Genomic DNA, 23,641 nt, shown 5'->3' on the forward strand with positions numbered 1-23,641 from the left:
TTGACCGTTAATATGCTAATGGGGTGATTCATTCTCTGCCAATCCCTGGAGGACAAGTAGTGGGGTGATCCATGCCCCACCAATCCCTGAGAGTTAATTAGCATACTGTTGTGTATATAAGTCGAGCGACTTTGCTGCTCGGGGTCCCTGTTCAAGAGAGCTGTAGCACTAAGAGAGCTGTAACACAGTAAAGGCTTGTTCGCAGAAGAATCCTGTTGCCGCGCGTCCTTCTTGCTGGCGGGACATTGGGCGCACGACAAGCAAGGCACCATTAGGAATGCATGCCCCATAGCACTGATACTGCAGAAGCCGTGGTTCACAACCTGTGAGTCTCAACCCCTTTGGGGGGGGGGTCATATATCAGATATTTACATGCAGATTCATAGCAGTAGCAAAATTACAGTTTTGAAGTAGCAACTAAATAATTTTATTATTGGGCATCACCACAAGATGAGGAACTGTATTAAACGGTCACAGCATTTAGGAACGTGGAGAGCCACTGCTATAGAATCATAGGGCAACTCTAGAAGAGCTTTCCAGTGACGGCTGTAGCCCATGAAGACCGTTTCAGTAAAGGAGGCTGTGAGAAGCAAAGACAAGTGTCTGAATGGACGGATGAGAAACGTATCATAGCTGTACCTTCAGCATGTGGAGGGGTTTAATGGACTCCTGACCAACTCTGCAACCAAGCAGCTTCTCACACTGACTGTGGCACCTATGTCTCCATGCTGCACCCTCTTCACCCCAATCTCTGTGTTTGGATGCTCCTTACTTACTTCTCATGAACACTTACCAACAAAACAAATGGTTGGCAATTCCTGACTGATGAGAAGCCCTTTGTAGTTGATTTCTGTCTTTATCACAAGTGCAGTTTTCCAAACCAGTCAACTGTATTCTCTTGTCAGTTAAAAACGATATAGAACCAGGGAGATGACTCTCTGTGGTGAAAGTACTTGCTCCACAAGCTTGATAACCTGGAGTATCCAAGGATATCCCTGGAGTGAGAACTGACTCCTGAAAGTTGTCCTCTGACTCTACAAATATGCTATACTATCTGCACACGGATAAGCACATACATACATACAATCATACATACATACATACATACATACATACATATATCATAATAGCAATGACAATAAAAATATCAGTTCAGTACTAACATATTCCTATTATCAAAGTAAGTCAAGGAAGTCTGTTTGTGTGTGTGTGTGTTGTTTTGTTTTGTTTTGTTTTTTTGCCCCACAGTCAAAAAACATAAACAACACATTTGCACCCTGAGTTCATGCACTCCCCTGTATCCTCTTCTCTGTTCCATATACATCCTGTCATTCTTTGGTAGTGAAGATCTATCCAGGAGTTTGATTTTTGAAACCTATGTTCAGAAAATAATCTGTCAAATGATACTAAAATTTTAAATGAAAAAATTCACTCTATCGTTTTCCTGAAAGACCCAGTAGAAGAGCCAGAAAGCCACAGTCTCACTGAAATTAAAATGCACAGCTTTGAGGCTTATTTGACATAGAATAATTATTCGTGTAGTCTACTAGCCAAGCATAGAGATTGCTAATGTCTGCCCTTGAGGGAAATGAACTGTGTGAAAAATTACAAGCAAACGCGATCTAACTATTTATACAAGGGGAGGATGCAGAGGAAATCCATTGGGCTTCTCTCCAAGTTCCCCCAAATTGCCCCAGATCAGCATGTACTGAACCTCTTTTCCACCAATTAAAGTCATAAGCATATGAACTTTTCGGGGCTGGAGGGCCATCATGCTTGCTCCACGGATGGTCAGCATCACATGTCACAGTAATGGCTCGACGCAGCCCAAGGGGACCCTAAAAAGACAACCGGACTCGGAGCCCTGCAGTTCCTCCTGCTTCATGCTTAGAACTACATCAATATGGATTTCCTCATAGGAGTGGAGTCTCATCATCCAGCATCTGCAGAAAGATTACCGGGCTTACTATGGTTTTCTAAATTTTATATCCAATGTTGGAGACCCCCGAAATATCTTTTCTATTTACTTCCCACTTTGGTTTCAGTTGAATCAGACTGTTGGAACTAAGATGATATGGGTAGTGGTTGTAGGGGACTGGTTCAATCTTATATTTAAATGGTAAGACTTCTGTTTTGTTTTATCTTTCCTAAAATGTATTCTTAAATTTGTAAATTTAGCTCAGTGATCAAGTTTCAGGTTCATGTACTTTGACTTGGAATATCTTCCAAAGAAACTGGATACCTTGAAACACCAGATTCTTAAGCAGAACTTACAAAGAGCATAGAAACATATACTTTGAATTGTAAGTAATTTCACATATAATACAAATGCTATGATTAACCAGGAAGTTAGCAGCACAGTAATGAGATTAGTAGTTCTAAGTTCCATTTTGATAGTTCCAATCTAAGTACCCAAAGCACCCACAGGACTTCCCTGGTTACCGGAAACAAGTGTTCCCAAACCCCAGAGACTGCCATGCTCTCTCATGATGAGAGACCAGAACTCAAGTTATTTAAGGGTGTTTTTTGTTTGTTTTTTTTTTAAAGATTTATTTATTTATAAGTACATTGTAGCTGTCTTCAGACACACCAGAAGAGGGCATCGGATCCCATTACAGATGGTTGCGAGCCACCATATGGTTGCTGGGATTTGAACTCAGGACCTCTGGAAGAGCAGTCAGTGCTCTTAACTGCTGAGCCATCTCTCCAGCCCTAAGGGTGTTTTAATTATGAGCTTTGTCCCTTGACTTTTTACTTGAGGTGTTTTTTTTTTTCTTAAAAAGAATTGCAAGTCTCCACTTAGCCAACTGCTGTATTTAAGTACATATGAAATTCATATTTGTTTGTTCACAGGATATTGTTTGGCCATCGTCCTTACTGGTGGATCCAAGAAACTGAGATTTACCCAAATCATTCAAGTCCACGTCTTGAGCAGTTTCCTACTCCAAGTGATACAGGTCCAGGTAAGCAATTAAAGAAGCTTCACTTTATTGAAGTGAGTGCTTATAAATGATTAGCATTCTATAATCATGTGATATTTAGGATCTCAAGGAAAGTGTCATGGGTGAAGATTTAAAAATTTATTGAAAAAATTGCTAATGAGGAAGGAAAGAAATTTTACGAATTACCAAATTCTATATTCTTACTTGTGAAAGACTAAGTGGAAAGAACACTTCCCAAAGTGTTCTTTTATATTTTATATTTGGGTATTTATTGTTTTAGAGAGATATAATGGTTGGGTATGAAAACAAATTTAAAAAAAAAAAACAATAAGCTAGAACAAATTCCCAAAGAACTACATTAAGATTCTAGAAACATTGATCTGTTTGCTGCTCAGTTGCCTCATGACCATGGCTCTTCTGAGAATCTCATAAATAAGGAAAAGACAGATGTCATATAAGAAAGGCAAAGATCTCCTTCCACTGCCAGGAAACACAGCTGCTAACATCTGTTTTTCTTTTTCACCCTTGATTGTGTATCATGTTAGTAGGGCTTCCTAGGCTCTTTTTTTTTTTTTTAACTTACAAGACCCTGTGTACTAAGTATAACGTCTATATTGTAGAAGTCAACTTTAAGAGAGTAAAAAGTTTATGTATATCCATATATATGGGACAACGCATATGCTTTAACGTATGTGAAAGAGTTGCCTTATGCTACATCGTAGTTGTAAAATTTGTGCTATTAGACAGTCCTTTGAAACATGTGCTTAAATGCATGTGCTCCTAATGAATTTTCTGAATACCTTCCTTTGCTTCCATAAAAGTATACATATATCTTTCACAACATTTATAATACCACAGTTAATTCTTTAAATATATGGCTGATCAGACTGTATGTCCTATCAGCCGAGGATTAAATGTATTTCACATTTAGAATGAGATAAGTAAGTAGATGGGTGGATCAATGAACAAGCTGGGAGGTGGCTGAAATGGTCGTTTGCTTTATCCTAAAACTTCTGAGCGTCTGTTCCATCTTGTGAGAATTCCTACAGTGAATTTTATGTTTAACAAGGGACCGGTCCTTTGTTTTCCAAGATAGTCTGGTATTTAATTTTCTACTAGGTGAAAAGTTATGTGTCACGTCTAAGTGGTTAAAAGTAAAACTAGCAGTGTAGAAAAGGCCTCTGTTCTGGCACTAGGAAAGGCCTGAGAGCAGGTGGGTTTTGTCAAGATCCCCTTCCTCCTTTCAGTATCTTTGTAGATTGAATTCTCGTTGGCAAAGCTGCAGTCGCCACAATACGCACATTCTGCTTTCTGCATATACACAGCAGTTGTTTGTAAGTCAATCAGTAAACCACAGGCAGAACAATGACAGCCTGTCAGCTGAAGGAAAATACATTGATTCAAGATCCAGGATAAGTACTTTAATTTGCTTGTCAATTGAAAACAACATATGAAGGATGAATACGATTGTGTTAGATTTGCGTGCAACTGCCCACATTCTTAAATCATTATACTGAATATATTGATTTGCAGAATTCAATCAGCTTGAAACTCTGTAGAATGGTGTGTGTGTGTGTGTGTGTGTGTGTGTGTGTGTGTGTGTTTCACATAGAAAGCATTTTCATTAAGTAAGTTAGGTAGAATTACATAAAGTTATGGCTGATTATATACATTGTAAGTTCATGATAATCAGAACTTCTTGTGGTCCCATTATATCACAATGGAATTGTCTGGAGAAATCACATCTTAACTCTAACCATTATTATCCATATAATAAATGGTCGAGAGTAGGTCACTCTGGGGACCAACAGGGGAAATAGATATGTCTAGCAGTTTTCGCTCTGTTTCTTCCTTTCTTTTTTTTTTTAAAGTGTTTTTGAAATGGTGAACTTGAGTCTCAAATTGACTCAGTTTTTCTTATTTTTATCTACTTCTATACAGTACATATAATGTATGGGTTTGTTTGTTTGTAATTTTCATGACAAATACACAATCCTAGTGTCTCATCTGTGATCCTGACAATTAATCACCTTTTGAACAAATGATGCTCAATACAGGAAGTCCATCTGGCCTCGCAATGGGCTCATCATGTGTCTAGATGTCATGGTAACAGCCGCCTTAAACTACACTGTCAGCTGGATGGACGAGTCCTCTAACACTCTGCACAGGTCAGCTTGCTCCAGCTTCTGAAGCATTGGCAAGACAGTGTTGACTATGTGAGGTCGTTTGTAAACGTTCATTTGAATACATTTTCAGCTTTTCAATGAAAAGTACTTATTCTATTCTTTCACAGCTCATGTCGCAGAATGAGTGGAAAATGAATATTCTGCTTTAAGATAATGTTCTAATTAGCTCACAGCTATTACCACTTTTATAATTGAGTTGGAAATGTTTATCTGATTAATGACTTGCTAAATATGCCTTTGGGATTCCAAAATTCAATTATTATTTTGGTACCTCATAAACAAGTCATCTAGAGTTGCATAAGAAAACATTTTTGCATGCACATTCTCTTGCCTTAAGATTAGCTTAAATTTTTAAGGATCATCATAGCTCTTAAATGCATCACGATTTATTTAGTAAAATTGTGCTTCCTACTTTGAACATCCGATGCTTTTAAGATCAGCGAAATATATTCTGGCTGTTAAAGTCTATGCAGTCTTTTTAATTAAAACATTCTAGAGGCAAAATTAAATTTGAATGCTAGACCTACTGCTAACAGATTTCTTAATGTGTAGAAGCATGTAGAACTTCAAGATAACTCACTATTTGCAGAAACTGGGATTTTTCTTCTGTTCTTTTTTTCAAATTCTTTGTAATGAAGTAATCCCAAACATTACTTTGCCATAAACTTTGCCATGGTTTTGATTAGAAGCAGAAATGTGCAAAAATCTTTTAAAATATTAAAATCTGAGCAGTTTTAAAAGAAAAATAAAGTTGTATTGTTAGGAATCTTCAAATGTTATATTGTTGACTGCCTGACCAAAATTTAGTTGTAGAAAAAAAATCATCAATCTTTTTTCTTAAATCTGGCATACAACCATACCAGTATATAAAATTTCTTTTAAAATAAAGAATTGAAAACACGTCCTATTCCTTAAGAGTAGTCTTGAATGTAAGAAATAATCTGAGTAGGTCATTCTCCCCTCCAATTAACAATCTTCAAAAATTATTCTAAAGTATTCCTATTCCTTTTTGGTGTTTGTAATGGCAATATTTTCTTCATTTGTAAAAATTTAGTGAGTGGGGGCTGAAGAGAAGGCTCAGTGGTTAAATGCACTTGCTGAAGCTTGCGATGGACCCTGCCCAGAGCCCACATGATGGCTCACCGTTCATAATATCAGTTCCAGGGGATCTGACACCCTCTTCTGGCCATCGAAGTCCCAGGCATGTTATGTCACTGCTTTGTTCGCCTCATTGTAGCGTCCGACTCTCCTGGTCATCAGTTTTCTGGTTTCAGAGGTAGCTGAATCAAGCCACTAACACATTCTACCATGGGGGCTTCGGTGATTTAGTAAGACCTGTCTCAATGAGCCTCTGTGTACATGCTGACACAGTCTCTCTTAGTGGTGTAGTGTGTAAATGGAGAACTGCATAGTGTGACAGGCTTTTCTGATGTGTAACTGAAGTGAAGTGGTTCACCCATCATGTCAGGCACTGCACCTCCATCTTCTTTTTGGGGACCTCATAAGGACCCTGAAACCCACAGCCAAGATACGCGGATTGAACTATCTAAGATCTTAGTGCATGGTTTAACCTCGCCTGGTGGCAGCTTTGTATTGCTTAGTGGTCTGCCTGCAAAATGAGTTGTCACTCTGTTTCTGATTTTTGACTGATCCTTCTTGGCCAGTGTAGGTAGTTGAAAGACTATGTCTGAAAACACTTTAGGAAATTGTTAGAGCTTGGGTGTCTAAAGCCCTCCCATGTGCAGAGTAAAGGGATGCCTGAAGGGCTCAGGGTTACAAGCTCATGCCAGTATCTCGTTCCAATCCCTAGGGACGCTAGTAGCCGGGGCCTTCGAACACACTCCAGGAATCTACGTGGTCAGCTTGAATGTGTACCTGAAGACATTGGTCTTCCTCTTCCTGTTTGCATTCAGCTTTTACCTGCTTCTCAGACTGCTTGGTATTGCCCTGTTGTGGTCTGTGTTCATCACCAAAAAGTGGTGTGCCAACCCAGACTGCATTGACAGCATGCCTTTTGCTGGACTTGTGAGAAACCTCCAGGTCCTATTTGGCTTGGGTTTCTCCATCAACTCAGAAATGTTCCTTCTGAGCTGCCAGGGAAAAAAAAATGGCGCCAAGCTGTGCCTCCGCTTGCTCTGTGCTCTGACCTCACTGACCACAATGCAACTTTATTGCTTCATCAAGATCCCAACTCACATGGAACTTTTATTTTACCTGTTGTCTTTCTGTAAAAGTGCATCCATTCCACTCACCGCTGGCTCTAATTCCCTATTGTGTACACATGTTAATGAGACCCAGTGAGAAGAGGATTAAATAGAGCTTCAGTGCCCTGTGGTCCCAGGATTACCTACTTTCTGCATTCCTCCATTCCTGCTCCACCCACAGAAATAAGTTTAGCCTACTTTCCAAGTGGCATTTAAAAATAACAGTATTTAACCAGAAATAGTCATGTCCATGTTTTCTTGACAAACCTGACAATATGGCAACATAGAGTTGGTATAGACCATGTAAAGACAGTTGACAGGGGCTGGATGCTGACCATTCCAGTCAGCAGAAGGACTCCTTTTAATCATAATATTTAGCTCTCAACAAAACCCCCAGGGTCTGATGTTTCTATCGATTTTAAGCCTGGCTTCTTCTGTCTCTTGTGGGAAGTGTCCACAGTCAAAACCCATCTTCACTGGAGCATCCCCATGTTTTACTTGTAGGAGTCAAGTCTTTCAAAATTCTCAAGTATCAAATGAGGAAATAGAGGTTTGTTCAGATCAAGTAACTTGGCTGTAATAACGCTGGAGTTATTAACCAGAGTTGGAACCCAAGGTTTCTGATACATACCTCTATAACAATCCTTCCTTCCTTCCTTCCTTCCTTCCTTCCTTCCTTCCTTCCTTCCTTCCTGTCTGTCTGTCTTCCTTCCTTGCTTGCTTTCTTGTTTTCTTTCAGGAGTTAAAAAAAAGCATACAAGCAAATGTATGTATTTAAAGTCTATGATTGCCATCTAAGACATGTTTTTGTTTTGTTTTGTTTTGTTTTTCAGAAGTAGCATTGAAACGCCACATTCATGCCCAGAGAACAATGTCTTTTCCAGGCCAGCAATGGCTGTATATGTTTCAATAAACCCTGCTGAAAACAACCCACTGGATTTCTATCACCAGAAAAGCCTCATCTCTTCACTGGGGCATCCCCATGTTTTACTTTTAAGAGTCAAGTCTTTCAAAAATGAGGATAATCAAAATTCTTCTACCTCAGGAAAACTGTTAAATACTTGTGCATTGCTTTGTTGGACTGATCTCTGTGCATTACTTCAGAAAATTATTATTTATGGGCTATTAATATACACCAACTTCTCAGTGGGATTTTTTTTCTTCCTTGTTGAAATTCTTGACTCATTTGATAACTATGTCTTTCTGATCAAGTTCAAAGATCGTGAGTCCGATGTTGCTGTTTTTGATGGCCTCTGGTCTACCACACTGCTAAATGCAACTCCTCTCAAGAATATTATTGATGAATTAGTTACTTTAAGTGATGATCTATTAAAGAGGTCATCAATATGTATGAAAACATACCAGTTGAAGGGAAGGCTATTTGATAATAGTCATGGAAAATAACTTCTCTAACAGCTAATTATTGGCAGCTTTCTAAGTGTAATTTTAGTAAATTAACTGTTGCTTTTATAAGACACTTTAACTAGGGTTCTCTCTCTCTCTCTCTCTCTCTCTCTCTCTCTCTCTCTCTCTCTCTCTCTCTCTCTTTTAAATAGGCAATGGATTCCTAAGCTAAACAAACCAAACAGGGTAAAAGAAGGGTTTACTTCAGAATAAATCCATCCCACATAGATTGGAGCACTGGAGCGAAAGAAACAGAACAGGATGGTTCTTGTTCATTTCTTCAGTGTTCTTTGCCTTTGTCCCATAGGCTACTGTAGTCCCCAGTGCATTGTGTTCCGTCTGTCCAGTCCCATCTGCAAATGTCTGAGGCCTGCTTCCCTCGGAGCCTTTTTCAACATTTCCTGTAGAGTCAATAATGTTCATCTTGAATCTTCTATCCCAATACATCCTGAGCCTGCTTCCACCCACGGCCTGAGGGGACTGTGCCCATCAGCAGTCAGGGGATTCTGTTGCTGTGCCTGGCTCTACCACAAGCTCCCCATAGGTTCCCAGAGAGGAGTTTTCTTCAGCTACTCTACACAGCTGTCTGTTAGATGACATGGGATCCTCAGAGGGGAAATGGAATGAGGCATGGCTTGTTTTCAATAATTAATCTCCAACAACTCTACCCGCTTCTACCATGAAGCCTCCGAGTCCCTAGCGAGATTTTTCTTTCTATGGAGTTGAAGTCTCCTGGAGGAATCCATATGGAGGCAATTTGCTTTTGTGATTGAAATTGCTTAGGCAGCGAGAGAAACAACTCTGTCTGGCCTTGGAGAAAATGCCTGATTTTAATCATGATGGAGAAGACCGGCTTTCAATTTATTCACGTGAAATAATCCAAATGAGCTCATTTGACTTGCGATATCCATCTAGTCAAAGCGTCTACACATCTGCATATTCAAGAGAAAAATGCCAATAGCATGAGCTGTCAGGATGATAGACTCTAGACAAGTGGTTTGGGAAGCTGTCCCAATCAAACATGCATTTGAAAAGAAATGCCAGGGAATTTATTATTGCTAAAACTAGCTACCAGGAAGACTGCTGAGTCACTTTCTTTGGGCAGCCTATTGACTGAACTTCTCCCTTAGAAGGTTTAGTTGATGCAGTCTCTGTGTGCTTGTCCCTACAACAGAGAGCTTTTAAAAAAAACAAGCGTTATAAGACATTCTTGAAATCCAAGGGCATGGCTCTAAATAGTACAGACCCAAATTTTTAACATAAAATTTGAGACCAGATGGACACATACATGTATGGAAAACTCTTACTTTAAAAAACATTTTAAATTTTCTAACTTGTATTCAGACTATTTTCAATAATATATTTCAATAATATGTTCAAACTATTTTCCCAGCAGTTTTTAACTGAACTCTTTAGAGTGATAACAATATTTGCTCTGTAATGACTATTAAGTTCTTAAAAAGCAGCTAATACAACTAGAGAAGGATATTATAGAATGTTACTTATTCTTGGTTAATTTAAATGCGTGCCCAGTGGCTACTGAACTCGGTTTTACAAGTTCAACCCCACAGTGGTTTTTCCTTGAAAACAAAGCAAAACAAAATTTATATTGTCTCCTATCCCAAACGGCTGTGGGTGAGGCAGAGAGTGTAGCAGGTGAACACTGGACTCTGCAGCATTATCAAGAGATGCCTTCATCGGTGGGATCCCTCTTCTCTGACTCTATCCTGTGAGCTCTGGCCACCCTGGTCTCCCTGAACTCAGCTTTCCTGCTCCAAACTGAGGAGTCTGGGTTAATCCTTCCAGCGTCATGTCTTGGGAATCTAATGGCAACAAAACTGTGTGTTTTACTCACAATGCATGGCTGTATTCAGGAAAACTAGAAGATTTTCTGACCAGGTTTTCCTACTTTTCCTATTTTAGCACTTCTGTGGTCATTCAGAAACTAATTACAAAAGCTCTCCAAGTACCCAGGTGCCCTGAAGACTTTGCCCTCATTGATGGCCGTTTGTCTCTTTGTAAATCATAAACAGCTCTCTTGGATGAATACCTGGATTTAATGTTGCCAAGGAACTAAAGAGCCATCCTTAACCTTTCCCTGCTCTTTAATGTATCACCTGATGACTCCCCCATGAAGGTCAGGTTATGCTACTCCGTTAGTATTTTAACGTCCTCATCCTGTTTCCGTTAAAGGAACATGAATGGTAGAAAGATCTAGCAGCAAGCAGCAACCATGAGAAAATTCTAAAAATAAATGCTTCATTTTGGGCTCTGCAAAAGACAAATGCAGTTTATGTCTAAAGCGAGGCTGGTCTGTGAAGAGTACTAATTACTGTCTTTGCTGTCCTTTGATGGAGATCACAATAATGATTTAGGGAAAAAAAATCACATCTCATTTCTTTAGGCAACAGACAGGAGATCTCTCTAAAGTAGGGTGAAAACTCAAAGACTAAAGCTGTACAGATTAGTGCGAAACCAATTAGTTCTGTTCTGTTATGAATTCTTAATTTCTTAGGGTTTTTCTTTTTTCCTCCAACATTTTGCCATTGTGATCTCTGAAGAGAATCTGTCTTCTGTCCAAAGACTGTGTTGCTTCCTCAGAGAGGCTGCCAGGACAGGGCAAGGAGATGAATAAATGTGGCATCTGGGGTCCTGCTGGATTAGGTTTGTGGCTCAACCCAGGAGTTACATTGACTTCCACTGCCCATAATTTCACTTCAGTGCTGGGCCAGATGAGGGCTGAACCTCTTCCCTAGGATCATCTGGGCATCAGGAAGGAAGAGTAGGTGACACGTGTACCGGAGAACACAGCCCCGAATGAAGAAAGCAGTTCTCTTCCAGCCCTTACCCGCCCTAGTGTACTGTTGGCCCAATCACACGCTAACTTCCATTCTAGAATTGGCTTTCCAGGCCCCAGGCATTGTTTTTAGCCAGCATTGCCCAGGCTGTCTTCCATGAACACACATCCTGCTTTTACCAGCTCATGTTGTATCCACCACTGCCTGTAACAAATACTAGCATCTCTCAGTTGAGCAATTCTGCATTAAAAACAGGTAGCCCTTGGATAATTCTTTTGCCTTCATCATAGTCCAAGCTCTGCCCATTAGGACTTTGGGCAGGTGTAAAAGAAGCCGTGAGGTTGGTCCTCCTTCCTGTCTGAAGACCTCAGTGACTCGGCAAAGCTGAAGTAGAGGTTCTGTCTGTCATGGAGGGTCTCTGTGCATCTTATTCTCTTGGCTTCAGTGAGCTCATACCTTTCCCATCTCTGCCAACCAAGAGACTCACTTACAGCTAATCTGTGCAGCATTAGAACACGGTGGGCAGATGTGAGCACATTCAAAGGTAGTAGATGTACAAAGGGCTTCATGGAGTTTATCAGTCACCTTGGACAACCGTCATTCTTGCATTCCAATCTGGCTCTAGACTGCCATTGTGAGGGACCATTTACTAGGTGGTATAAGTTTACCAAATATTTTTTTTAAACCTTTATTCTTTGAGAAGTCCATATGATGTATTCTCATTCAGGCTTAGTTATTTTTCTCTTGCTGGGAAGAGGTAAAACTTATAAAAGAAAACATTTTAATGTGAAGGCTCATAGTTCCAGAGGCTGACAGTCTGTGGCCATCGTGAGGGGAAGCACAGCAGCAGGTAGACAGACATGGTGCTGGAGCTGACAAGTTCCATCTGATCTCACAGCCATGAGGCAGGGGGGTGGGGGACAAGGCAGAGACAGAAGCAGGGTGGGGGTGGGGGAAGAACACTAACTGGGAATTGGGAATGCCATAGGCTTTGACCACTTCAAAGATGACAACCCTGTGAATAATATACCTCCATCAAGGCCACACCTAACCCTTCCCAAACAGTCTTTGGTCCAAGTATTCAAAGTTGAGCCTACGGGGGCCATTCTCATTCAAATCCCCACATTGATCTTACTCACTTCTCCTCCTAAGCTCTTCCAGATCCACCCCCACCTGCCTTGACCTTCTGTCAGATCTTCCCCCAACCCCAGGTTGGTTGTGGGCAGTGGCTTATCACAGTGGCAGAAAACAAATTACAACATCCGTTGAGTGAGTCCAATTTCTGCTCCTCTTCTACTCCTGATTGTGGGGCCACCCACTGGTCACAGCCGTAAAGAAAAAATGATTTTTTTTCTTCACTTAGAAGAAATGAACTGTCCATAGACCCTCAGTTGTGTGTGTGTGGGGTGTCTACACCACACCTCATTCTCCCCTATATTAGAATGTTGACTGGCTTGATCATGTACAGGCAGCCACACCAGCCGTGACTTCATGAATACAGTCCTGCCATGTCCAGAAAGCAGCTTTTGTCCCATTCCTCCTCTACATCTGGCCCTCAGAGTCTATCTACCTCTTCCTCAGTGGTCCTTGAGTTTTGGGGGAGGGACAGCTTGCTGTAAATGTCCCATTTGTGGCTGGAAACTCCTCTGTCCTGGACCACCTGTCCTCTGAACCTGGACCAGTTTCTGCACTAGTCGCTGTCCACTGCACAAAGAAACTTCTCTGATGGAGTCTAAGACATGCGTTAACCTACGGATAGCGAGATGTGAATTTGGAGGGCAATCTGATACTTCATCCACGGAATAATAGTTATTAAATTTTTAACTAAGGCACACAGCATAGACTAAGATTGGAAAATTCATTCCCGCTGTGATGCAGGTTCCCATTCAATCATACATGATATTCTCTGGCTCTCTAAAAGTCACTTCTCATCACTGCCACCAAAAGCTCAACAAGAGCAGACATTAGGGAGGAAAGACTTTTTTCCTTCATGGTTTGAGGGCATACAGTGGATCTCAGTGGGGAAGACATATGGGGAACATGGATCATTGTTGGTGAGGGCTCATGGCAGCTGTTTATGTACATTTCTGTGAATCAACAGCAAGGCGATAGTAAGTGGGGCCTGGTTCTAATCTTCAAGGCTTATCCCAACCCACCCCCATCACCCACTTTCTCCAGCTAGGGCCCATCTTCTAAGAGTTCTATGACTCCATACATACTACCCCCAATCTACAAACTGAGCTCATAGGGGACATTTTAGATTCAAACTGTAACATTTCCTCGAATTCCTCTTTTCTTTGCTCTCATGAAGTACTGTCTTGGTGGAAGATTTATAGAGGAATTGTTATTCATTTTTCTATAAAAAGGAAGAAGGAAGATGATATGAATGGCTGTAGCAAATGTGTTAAATCATACATACTGTTTTAATTTTACTTAATGAGATGAACAAAGCTATAAATTCTGAAAAGGACTGTAATCCAATCTGAAATTTGCTCCTTTGTTAAACAATGTTGGATCTATAAAATATTTTGGCCTTTAAAACATTCTATACCAATTAAAATTCAAGTTTTATGGCTATGAGAGGAAATACATGAAAATGTGAAATAATTCAGCTGATATAATGAGGCAAAATTATTAGCATGAGACTACCCATATTCATGCTCACTGATTGTTCTTATAATTAAATTCCCAATTCCATTCTTCTTGGACGCCTTCGGATGGAAATTCTTGCTGGAAGGAAATGCTAGGCTGATGGAGGAGAGGAGACATTTTGTGGGAAGTGGGGTTGGAGATGTTTGCTGTGTGAGGAAAGTGTGTTTGTATACACCACACAGCTTTCTGTCTGCATGTGTGCCTGCAGGCCAGATGACCCCAGATCTCATTATAGATGGTTGTGAGCCACCATGTGGTTGCTGGGATTTGAACTCAGGACCTTTGGAAGAGCAGTCAGTGCTCTTAACCACTGAGCCATCTCTCCAGCCCGGAAAGTGTGTTTGAACTAGTGTTTTCATAAGTTTACAGACTCTCTCAACCACTGGTTATCCAATATCGATTGGTCAGCCCTGAACACTTACATACAAGTAACAATATATTGGCTAGACAGGGTGCATTTACACATTTATGAATATATATGAATATACATATGTATATAGCAACAATTAATGAAAAAAGAGTCCATGAATTTGAAAGAGAGTTGAGGAGATATATGGAGGGTTTGGATGAAGGAAAGAGAAGAGAGAAATGATGTAATTATATCTCAAAAATTAAGTTGTATACAAATCTAGCACTACAAAGGATAATAAATGGTAAAGCCCAACATAAGGAGGCAAGCTATACCCTAGAAGAGGCAAGAATCTAATCGTCTTGGCAACAAAACAAAGAAGAAAAGCACACAAACATAACCTCACATCCAAATATGAATATAACAGGAAGCAATAATCACTATTCCTTAATATCTCTCAACATCAATGGCCTCAACTCCCCAATAAAAAGACATAGATTAACAAACTGATACGCATAACGAGGACCCTGCATTCTGCTGCCTACAGGAAACACACCTCAGAGACAAAGACAGACACTACCTCAGAGTGAAAGGCTGGGAAACAACTTTCCAAGCAAATGGTCAGAAGAAGCAAGCTGGAGTAGCCATTCTAATATCAAATAAAATCAATTTTCAACTAAAAGTCATCAAAAAAGATAAGGAAGGACACTTTATATTCATCAAAGGAAAAATCCACCAAGATGAACTCTCAATCCTAAATATCTATGCCCCAAATACAAGGGTACCTACATACGTAGAAGAAACCTTACTAAAGCTCAAAACACACATTGCACCTCACACAATAATAGTAGGAGATTTCAACACCCCACTCTCATCAATGGACAGATCATGGAAACAGAAATTAAACAGAGACGTAGACAGACTAAGAGAAGTCATGAGCCAAATGGACTTAACGGATATTTATAGAATGTTCTACCCTAAAGCAAAAGGATATACCTTCTTCTCAGCTCCTCATGGTACTTTCTCCAAAATTGACCATATAATTGGTCAAAAAACGGGCCTCAACAGGTACAGAAAGATAGAAATAATCCCATGTGTGCTATCGGACCACCACGGCCTAAAGCTGGTCTTCAATAACAATAAGGGAAGAATGCTCACATATACGTGGAAATTGAACAATGCTCTACTCAATGATAACCTGGTCAAGGAAGAAATAAAAGAAAGAAATTAAAAACTTTTTAGAATTTAATGAAAATGAAGGTACAACATACCCAAACTTATGGGACACAATGAAAGCTGTGCTAAGAGGAAACTCATAGCGCTGAGTGCCTGCAGAAAGAAACAGGAAAGAGCATATGTCAGCAGCTTGACAGCACACCTAAAAGCTCTAGAACAAAAAGAAGCAAATACACCCAGGAGGAATAGAAGGCAGGAAATAATCAAACTCAGAGCTGAAATCAACCAAGTAGAAACAAAAAGGACCATAGAAAGAATCAACAGAACCAAAAGTTGGTTCTTTGAGAAAATCAACAAGATAGATAAACCCCTAGCCAGACTAACGAGAGGACACAGAGAGTGTGTCCAAATTAACAAAATCAGAAACGAAAAGGGAGACATAACTACAGATTCAGAGGAAATTCAAAAAATCATCAGATCTTACTATAAGAGCCTATATTCAACAAAACTTGAAAATCTACAGGAAATGGACAATTTCCTAGACAGATACCAGGTACCGAAGTTAAATCAGGAACAGATAAACCAGTTAAACAACCCCATAACTCCTAAGGAAATAGAAGCAGTCATTAAAGGTCTCCCAACCAAAAAGAGCCCAGGGCCAGACGGTTTTAGTGCAGAATTCTATCAGACCTTCATAGAAGACCTCATACCAATATTATCCAAACTATTCCACAAAATTGAAACGGATGGAGCACTACGAATTCCTTCTATGAAGCCACAATTACTCTTATACCTAAACCACACAAAGACCCAACAAAGAAAGAGAACTTCAGACCAATTTCCTTATGAACATCGATTTAAAAAATACACAACAAAATTCTGCAAACCGAATCCAAGAGCACATCAAAACAATCATCCACCATGATCAAGTAGGTTTCATCCAAGGCATGTAGGGTTTAATATATGGAAAACCATCAATGTGATCCATTATATAAACAAACTGAAAGAACAAAACCACATGATCATTTCATTAGATGCTGAGAAAGCATTTGACAAAATTCAACACCCCTTCATGATAAAAGTCCTGGAAAGAATAGGAATTCAAGGCCCATACATAAACATAGTAAAAGCCATATACAGCAAACCAGTGGCTAACATTAAACTAAATGGAGAGAAACTTGAAGCAATCCCACTAAAATCAGGGACTAGACAAGGCTGCCCACTCTCTCCCTACTTATTCAATATAGTTCTTGAAGTTCTAGCCAGAGCAATCAGACAACAAAAGGAGGTCAAGGGGATACAGATCGGAAAAGAAGAAGTCAAAATATCACTATTTGCAGATGATATGATAGTATATTTAAGTGATCCCAAAAGTTCCACCAGAGAACTACTAAAGCTGATAAACAACTTCAGCAAAGTGGCTGGGTATAAAATTAACTCAAATAAATCAGTAGCCTTCCTCTACACAAAAGAGAAACAAGCCGAGAAAGAAATTAGGGAAATGACACCCTTCATAATAGACCCAAATAATATAAAGTACCTCGGTGTGACTTTAACCAAGCAAGTAAAAGATCTGTACAATAAGAACTTCAAGACACTGAAGAAAGAAATTGAAGAAGACCTCAGAAGGTGGAAAGATCTCCCATGCTCATGGATTGGCAGGATTAATATAGTAAAAATGGCCATTTTACCAAAAGCGATCTACAGATTCAATGCAATCCCCATCAAAATACCAATCCAATTCTTCAAAGAGTTAGACAGAACAATTTGCAAATTCATCTGGAATAACAAAAAACCCAGGATAGCTAAAACTATCCTCAACAATAAAAGCACTTCAGGGGGAATCACTATCCCTGAACTCAAGCAGTATTACAGAGCAATAGTGATAAAAACTGCATGGTATTGGTACAGAGACAGACAGATAGACCAATGGAACAGAATTGAAGACCCAGAAATGAACCCACACACCTATGGTCACTTGATTTTTGACAAAGGAGCCAAATCCATCCAATGGAAAAAAGATAGCATTTTCAGCAAATGGTGCTGGTTCAACTGGAGGTCAACATGTAGAAGAATGCAGATCGATCCATGCTTATCACCCTGTACAAAGCTTAAGTCCAAGTGGATCAAGGACCTCCACATCAAACCAGACACACTCAAACTAATAGAAGAAAAACTAGGGAAGCATCTGGAACACATGGGCACTGGAAAAATTTCCTGAACAAAACACCAATGGCTTTATGCTCTAAGATCAAGAATCGACAAATGGGATCTCATAAAACTGCAAAGCTTCTGTAAGGCAAAGGACACTGTGGTTAGAACAAAACGGCAACCAACAGATTGGGAAAAGATCTTTACCAATCCTACAACAGATAGAGGCCTTATATCCAAAATATACAAAGAACTCAAGAAGTTAGATCGCAGGGAAACAAATAACCCTATTTAAAAAATGGGGTTCAGAGCTAAACAAAGAATTCACAGCTGAGGAATGCCGAATGGCTGAGAAACACCCTAAAGAAATGTTCAACATCTTTAGTCATCAGGAAATGCAAATCAAAACAACCCTGAGATTTCACCTCACACCAGTGAGAATGGCTAAGATCAAAAACTCAGGTGACAGCAAATGCTGGCGAGGATGCGGAGAAAGAGGAACACTCCTCCATTGTTGGTGGGGTTGCAGACTGGTACAACCATTCTGGAAATCAGTCTGGAGGTTCCTCAGAAAATTGGACATTGAACTGCCTGAGGATCCAGCTATACCTCTCTTGGGCATACACCCAAAAGATGCCCCAACATATAAAAAAGACACATGCTCCACTATGTTCATCGCAGCCTTATTTATAATAGCCAGAAGCTGGAAAGAACCCAGATGCCCTTCAACAGAGGAATGGATACAGAAAATGTGGTACATCTACACAATGGAATATTACTCAGCTATCAAAAACAACGACTTTATGAAATTCGTAGGCAAATGGTTGGAACTGGAAAATATCATCCTGAGTGAGCTAACCCAATCACAGAAAGACATACATGGTATGCACTCATTGATACGTGGCTATTAGCCCAAATGCTTGAATTACCCTAGATGCCTAGAACAAATGAAACTCAAGACGGATGATCAAAATGTGAATGCTTCACTCCTTCTTTAAAAGGGGAACAAGAATACCCTTGGCAGGGAAAAGAGAGGCAAAAGATTAAAACAGAGACTGAAGGGACACCCATTCAGAGCCTGCCCCACATGTGGCCCATATATATATACAGCCACCCAATTAGACAAGATGGATGAAGCAAAGAAGTGCAGAAGTGTAGATCGCTCCTGAGAGACACAGCCAGAATACAGCAAATACAGAGGCGAATGCCAGCAGCAAACCACTGAACTGAGAATAGGACCCCGTTGAAGGAATCAGAGAAAGGACTGAAGAGCTTGAAGGGCCTCGAGACCCCATATGTACAACAATGCCAAGCAACCAGAGCTTCAGGGACTAAGCCACTACCTAAAAGACTATACATGGACTGACCCTGGACTCTGACCTCATAGGTAGCAATGAATATCCTAGTAAGAGCACCAGTGGAAGGGAAGCCCTGGGTCCTGCTAAGACTGAACCCCCAGTGAACTAGACTGTTGGGGGAGGCGGCAATGGGGGGGGTGGGAAGGGGAACACCCATAAGGAAGGGGAGGGGGGAGGGAGATGTTTGCCCGGAAACCGGGAAAGGGAATATCACTCGAAATGTATATAAGAAATATTCAAGTTAATAAAAAAAAAATTAAGTTGTAAGTTGATTGGTAACATGATTTCCCAACTTTGTAGGCTAGCCTTTCAATGCTGTCCTCTCCTTCGGAGACTTTAGATGGAATCCAGATGCTCCCAGTTTAAGCCCAATATACTTCACAGTTTCAGCATATCACGCGAAGTCCCTAATTAACAGCTTCCTTTGTTTAAGTGGGAGAGGTGAAATATTTTTGAAAAACCACTAAAATAAGCTCCAGGAATTTCCGCCATCCTTGCCATAGTGGTAATTTGCAAACAGATGAACTGGTTCCTCATTTAAATTAGTAACTTTGAGACCTCTCTAAAAACCAGGCATGATAGCCCATGCAAATAATCCCAGCACTTAGCAAGAGAATCGTGAGTTCTAGGCAATCTGAGACTAGATTCCTGGCTAGACTTAGTTGTATAGCTAAAACCTGTCTCCAAAACCACAAACAAAAGCAAAAATCATTTTAGAATACCTCTTGATATAAAGGTCATGTCTCTAGGTCATTTTAGGATAAAAATCAATTAGTTTTTAGCATACTTATTCTTCAATATTCTTAAAAATCTGTTTTAAAACTATGTTTATTCATACTGAACAATGACAATAAACTACTCCAGGGCCTTATCCATGTGAAATGTGCCCTTTTTCTCCTTTAGCAAAGAGGTAGAGATAAGTCCCAAGGCTGATTAACTAGCTGGGGGTTATACAAGAATCAGGCTCTCTTCTGCTGCTACAGAAGTGTATCATAGCTTTTGTCCAAGGATGCTTGCTTGCATCCAGGCAAGAAGAAAGACAACTGTTTTCCCTGCCTAGACCAAATTTTATTTGGGAAGGGAAAGCCCACCCAGAGACTAATGTCTGTTTCATAAACCTGGCAGAGTCACCTGACCTTCTCTAGCTGCAAGAGATTCTGAAAAGGTAAAGACATCCTAGTCTTTGTAATAGAGAAAAACAGTGTAGCCAATTATCTTAGTTAGGCTTTTTCTGCTGTGAAGAGACACCACGACCAAGGCAACTCTTATAAAGAACAGTATTCAGTTGGGGCTGGTTTACAGTTCAGAGGTTCAGTCCGTAATCATCAAGGCAGGAGCATGGCAACGTCCAGGCAGGCATGGAACTGGAAGAGCTGAGAGTTCTACCTCTTCATCTGAAGGCTACTAGTGGAAGACTAACTTCCAGGCAGCTAGGGTAAGGGTCTTAAGCACCCTCAAACAGTGACACACCTATTCCAACAAGACCACGTCTCCTTTTTTTTTTTTTATAATCATAAGCAATTGTTTTTCATTTTTTAATTTTATTTTTCTTGGGTATTTTATGTATTTACATTTCAAATGTTATCCCCTTTCCCCCCTCTCCTATACCCCATCCCCCTCCCTTTGCTTCTATGAGGATGCTCCCACTCCCACCCACCCACTCTCACCTCAACACCCTGGCATTCCACTACAGTGGGGAAGTGATCCTTCACAAGACCAAGGGCTTTTCCTCCTATTGATGCTGGACAATGTCATCCTCTGCTACATATGTGGCTGGAGTCATGGGTCCCTCCATCTGTACTCATTGGTTGATGGTTTAGTCTCTGGGAGCTCTGGTGAGGTCTGGTTGGTTGATATTGTTGGTCTTCCTATGGTGCTGCAAACCCCTTCAGCTCCTTCAATCTTTTCTCTAATTCCTCCATTGGGGTCCCTGTTCAGTCCAATGGTTAGCTGCAAGCATCCTCATCTGTATCAGTAGGGCTCTGGCAGAGCCTCTCAGGAGACGCCCATATCTGGCTTATATCAGCAAGCATGTCTTGGCACCAGCAATAGTAGCTGGGTTTGATGGCTGCATATGGGATGGATCCCCAGGTGGGACAATCTCTGGATGACCTTTTCTTCAGTCCCTGCTCCACTCTTTGTTCCTGTATTTCCTCCCATGAGTATTTTGTTCTCCCTTCTAAGAAGGAAGGAAGCATCCACATTTGGTCTTCCTTCTTCTTGAGCTTCATATGATCTGTGAATATTTTCTTAGGCATTCCAAGCTTTTGGGCTAATATCCACTTATCAGTGAGTGCATACCATGTGTGTTCTTTTGTGACTAGGTCACCTCACTCAGGACGATATTTTCTAGTTCCATCCATTTGCCTATGAATTTCATGAAGTCATTGTTTTTGATATCTGAGTAGTACTCCATTGTGTAAATGTACCACATTTTCTGTATCCATTCCTCTGTTGAAGAACATCTGGTTCTTTTCAGCTTCTGGCTATGGACATAGTGGAGCATGTGTCTTTGTTGTACGTTGGGGCATCTTTTGGGTGTATGCCCAGGAGTGGTATAGCTGGTTCCTCAGGTAGTACTATGTCCAATTTTCTGAGGAACCTCCAGACTGATTTCCAGAGTGGGTGTACCAGTTTGCAATCCCACCAACAATGGAGGAGTGTTCCTATTTCTCCACATCCTTGCCAGCATCTACTGTCACTTGAAAGGCCACATCTCCTAATAGTGCCACTCCCTAGGCCAAACATATATAAACCATCACACCAGTCAACAGCACCTGCCATGATGCCTTCATATGTAACAAGGAATGTAATTTGCATTGCATCTGTCCTCTGCAGCCTGCTGATTTCACACTAACACACTGAAATTCTAAACAGAGAGGCTTTCTAATTTACAAAATGCTTACAGTCATGTTGATTGATTATTGGATTTTTCAACTTTTATGAAAATTTAAGACCTTGCTTATCTTTATTTTTTTAAAAGATTTATTTATTTATTTATTTATTTATTTAATGTACGAGTACACTGTTGTCTTCAGACACACCAGAAGAGGGCGTCAGATCCCATCACAGAGGTTTGTGAGCCACCATGTAGTTGCTGGGAATTGAACTCAGGACCTCTGAAAGAGCAGCCAGTGCTCTTAACCACTGAGCCACCTCTCCAGCCCCCAAGATCTTCCTTATCTTTACTTTGAGTCTACACCTCATAGAGTAGAACTCCACACTCTCAGTTAATGAACACAGTTTTTGTCTTGTTTAGTCTTTGCTTTTGTGTGTGTGTGTGTGTGTGTGTGTGTGTGTGTGTTGTTTTCCTTTTTCTTTTCCTTTTCTTTCCTTCTTTTTTTCTTCCTTTCTGTACTCTTTCATGGCAAAAATTTCCACTTTAGTAACTATTGGGATTTTTCCTGTTTTCTACAGATGTTCTGTTGCTCTTAGATTTATCTCTTTATGTCTGAGGGTAGGAATTGCACCTGAATTATGGAAAGGAGAAAACTCTCAATTCACCAGCTCTCTATGTAGTCCTCTTTCCTTTTAGAAGGCACATTTTGTCCTAATTCTGATTTATTCGGTTGAGTAACTGCATTCCAGCAGCTACCCATGCCAATCACGTACACCCTGATTACTAATTATGAGCCTTAGGTTACCATACAACTCACTAATGAGCACATTTTAATGCTGGCCAGTGCTAATTAGATGATAATCATGGGCATTATTTTATTTACAGTCTATCCATTTAAATTAATTGGGCATTTAATTGAACACAGTTTGAAAGAAATTGAAATTGGGTTTAGTTGTTTACTGAAGTTCCTTCCACTTGCCATCTCATGCAGGTGAGATTATTCACTTGCTCTCAAAATTCAGAAAAAAAAAAGTAGAAAGAAATACAATGCTGATTTTACAGTGGTGCCTGCGTATATGCAAATTGATCTCAACGTGTGCTTAGAAACAGCAATGAGATTCACAGTTCTTTTTAAAATCTCTGCTGACAGATTCCTGTGGCCTGATTACATGAGAGATTTGCATGCATAAGAATGCAATATGTGCATATATAATCAACCGAACCCTTAGGTAAACGTTCAAGATTAGATCCAAAGCCAACCCTGGGAGAATGTTCTGAATATTTTTTCTTTTTAAAAAAGGTCGTTATTTTAAAAAAAATTATACGTATTTCAGTGTGTGTATACGTTCGTGTGTGCATGTGTGTGCATGCCTACACATGATCATCTTTGTGCACACATGGGTGCACCATGGCATGTGTGTGGATGTCAGAGAACAACTTGTCAGAGTCTATTATGGCTCTCTTCTTCTCTATGGGACCTGAAGACTGAATTCATATTGTTGGTTTGGCAGCAAGTGGCTTCACTCACTGAGCCATCTCACAGACCCATTAGTACTTTTTTTTTTTTTTTTCCGGAGCTGGG

General features: G+C 40.2%; 1 protein-coding gene across 1 annotated transcript; it reads left to right on the top strand.

Moving 5' to 3' along the window:
* Positions 1-555: 555 nt before the first annotated feature.
* G6pc2 (glucose-6-phosphatase catalytic subunit 2) lies at positions 556-7,445 on the top strand. Its single transcript, XM_032902533.1, is given in 8 exon segments — positions 556-624; positions 1,920-2,119; positions 2,854-2,963; positions 5,000-5,035; positions 5,038-5,110; positions 6,366-6,404; positions 6,874-7,380; positions 7,382-7,445. Coding segments are annotated over 8 exon segments (1,098 nt in total).
* The last annotated feature ends 16,196 nt before the right edge of the window (positions 7,446-23,641 follow it).

The sequence above is a fragment of the Rattus rattus genome, chromosome 5 (assembly GCF_011064425.1).
Source record: "Rattus rattus isolate New Zealand chromosome 5, Rrattus_CSIRO_v1, whole genome shotgun sequence".
In the NCBI taxonomy this organism is placed as follows: Eukaryota; Metazoa; Chordata; class Mammalia; order Rodentia; family Muridae; genus Rattus; species Rattus rattus.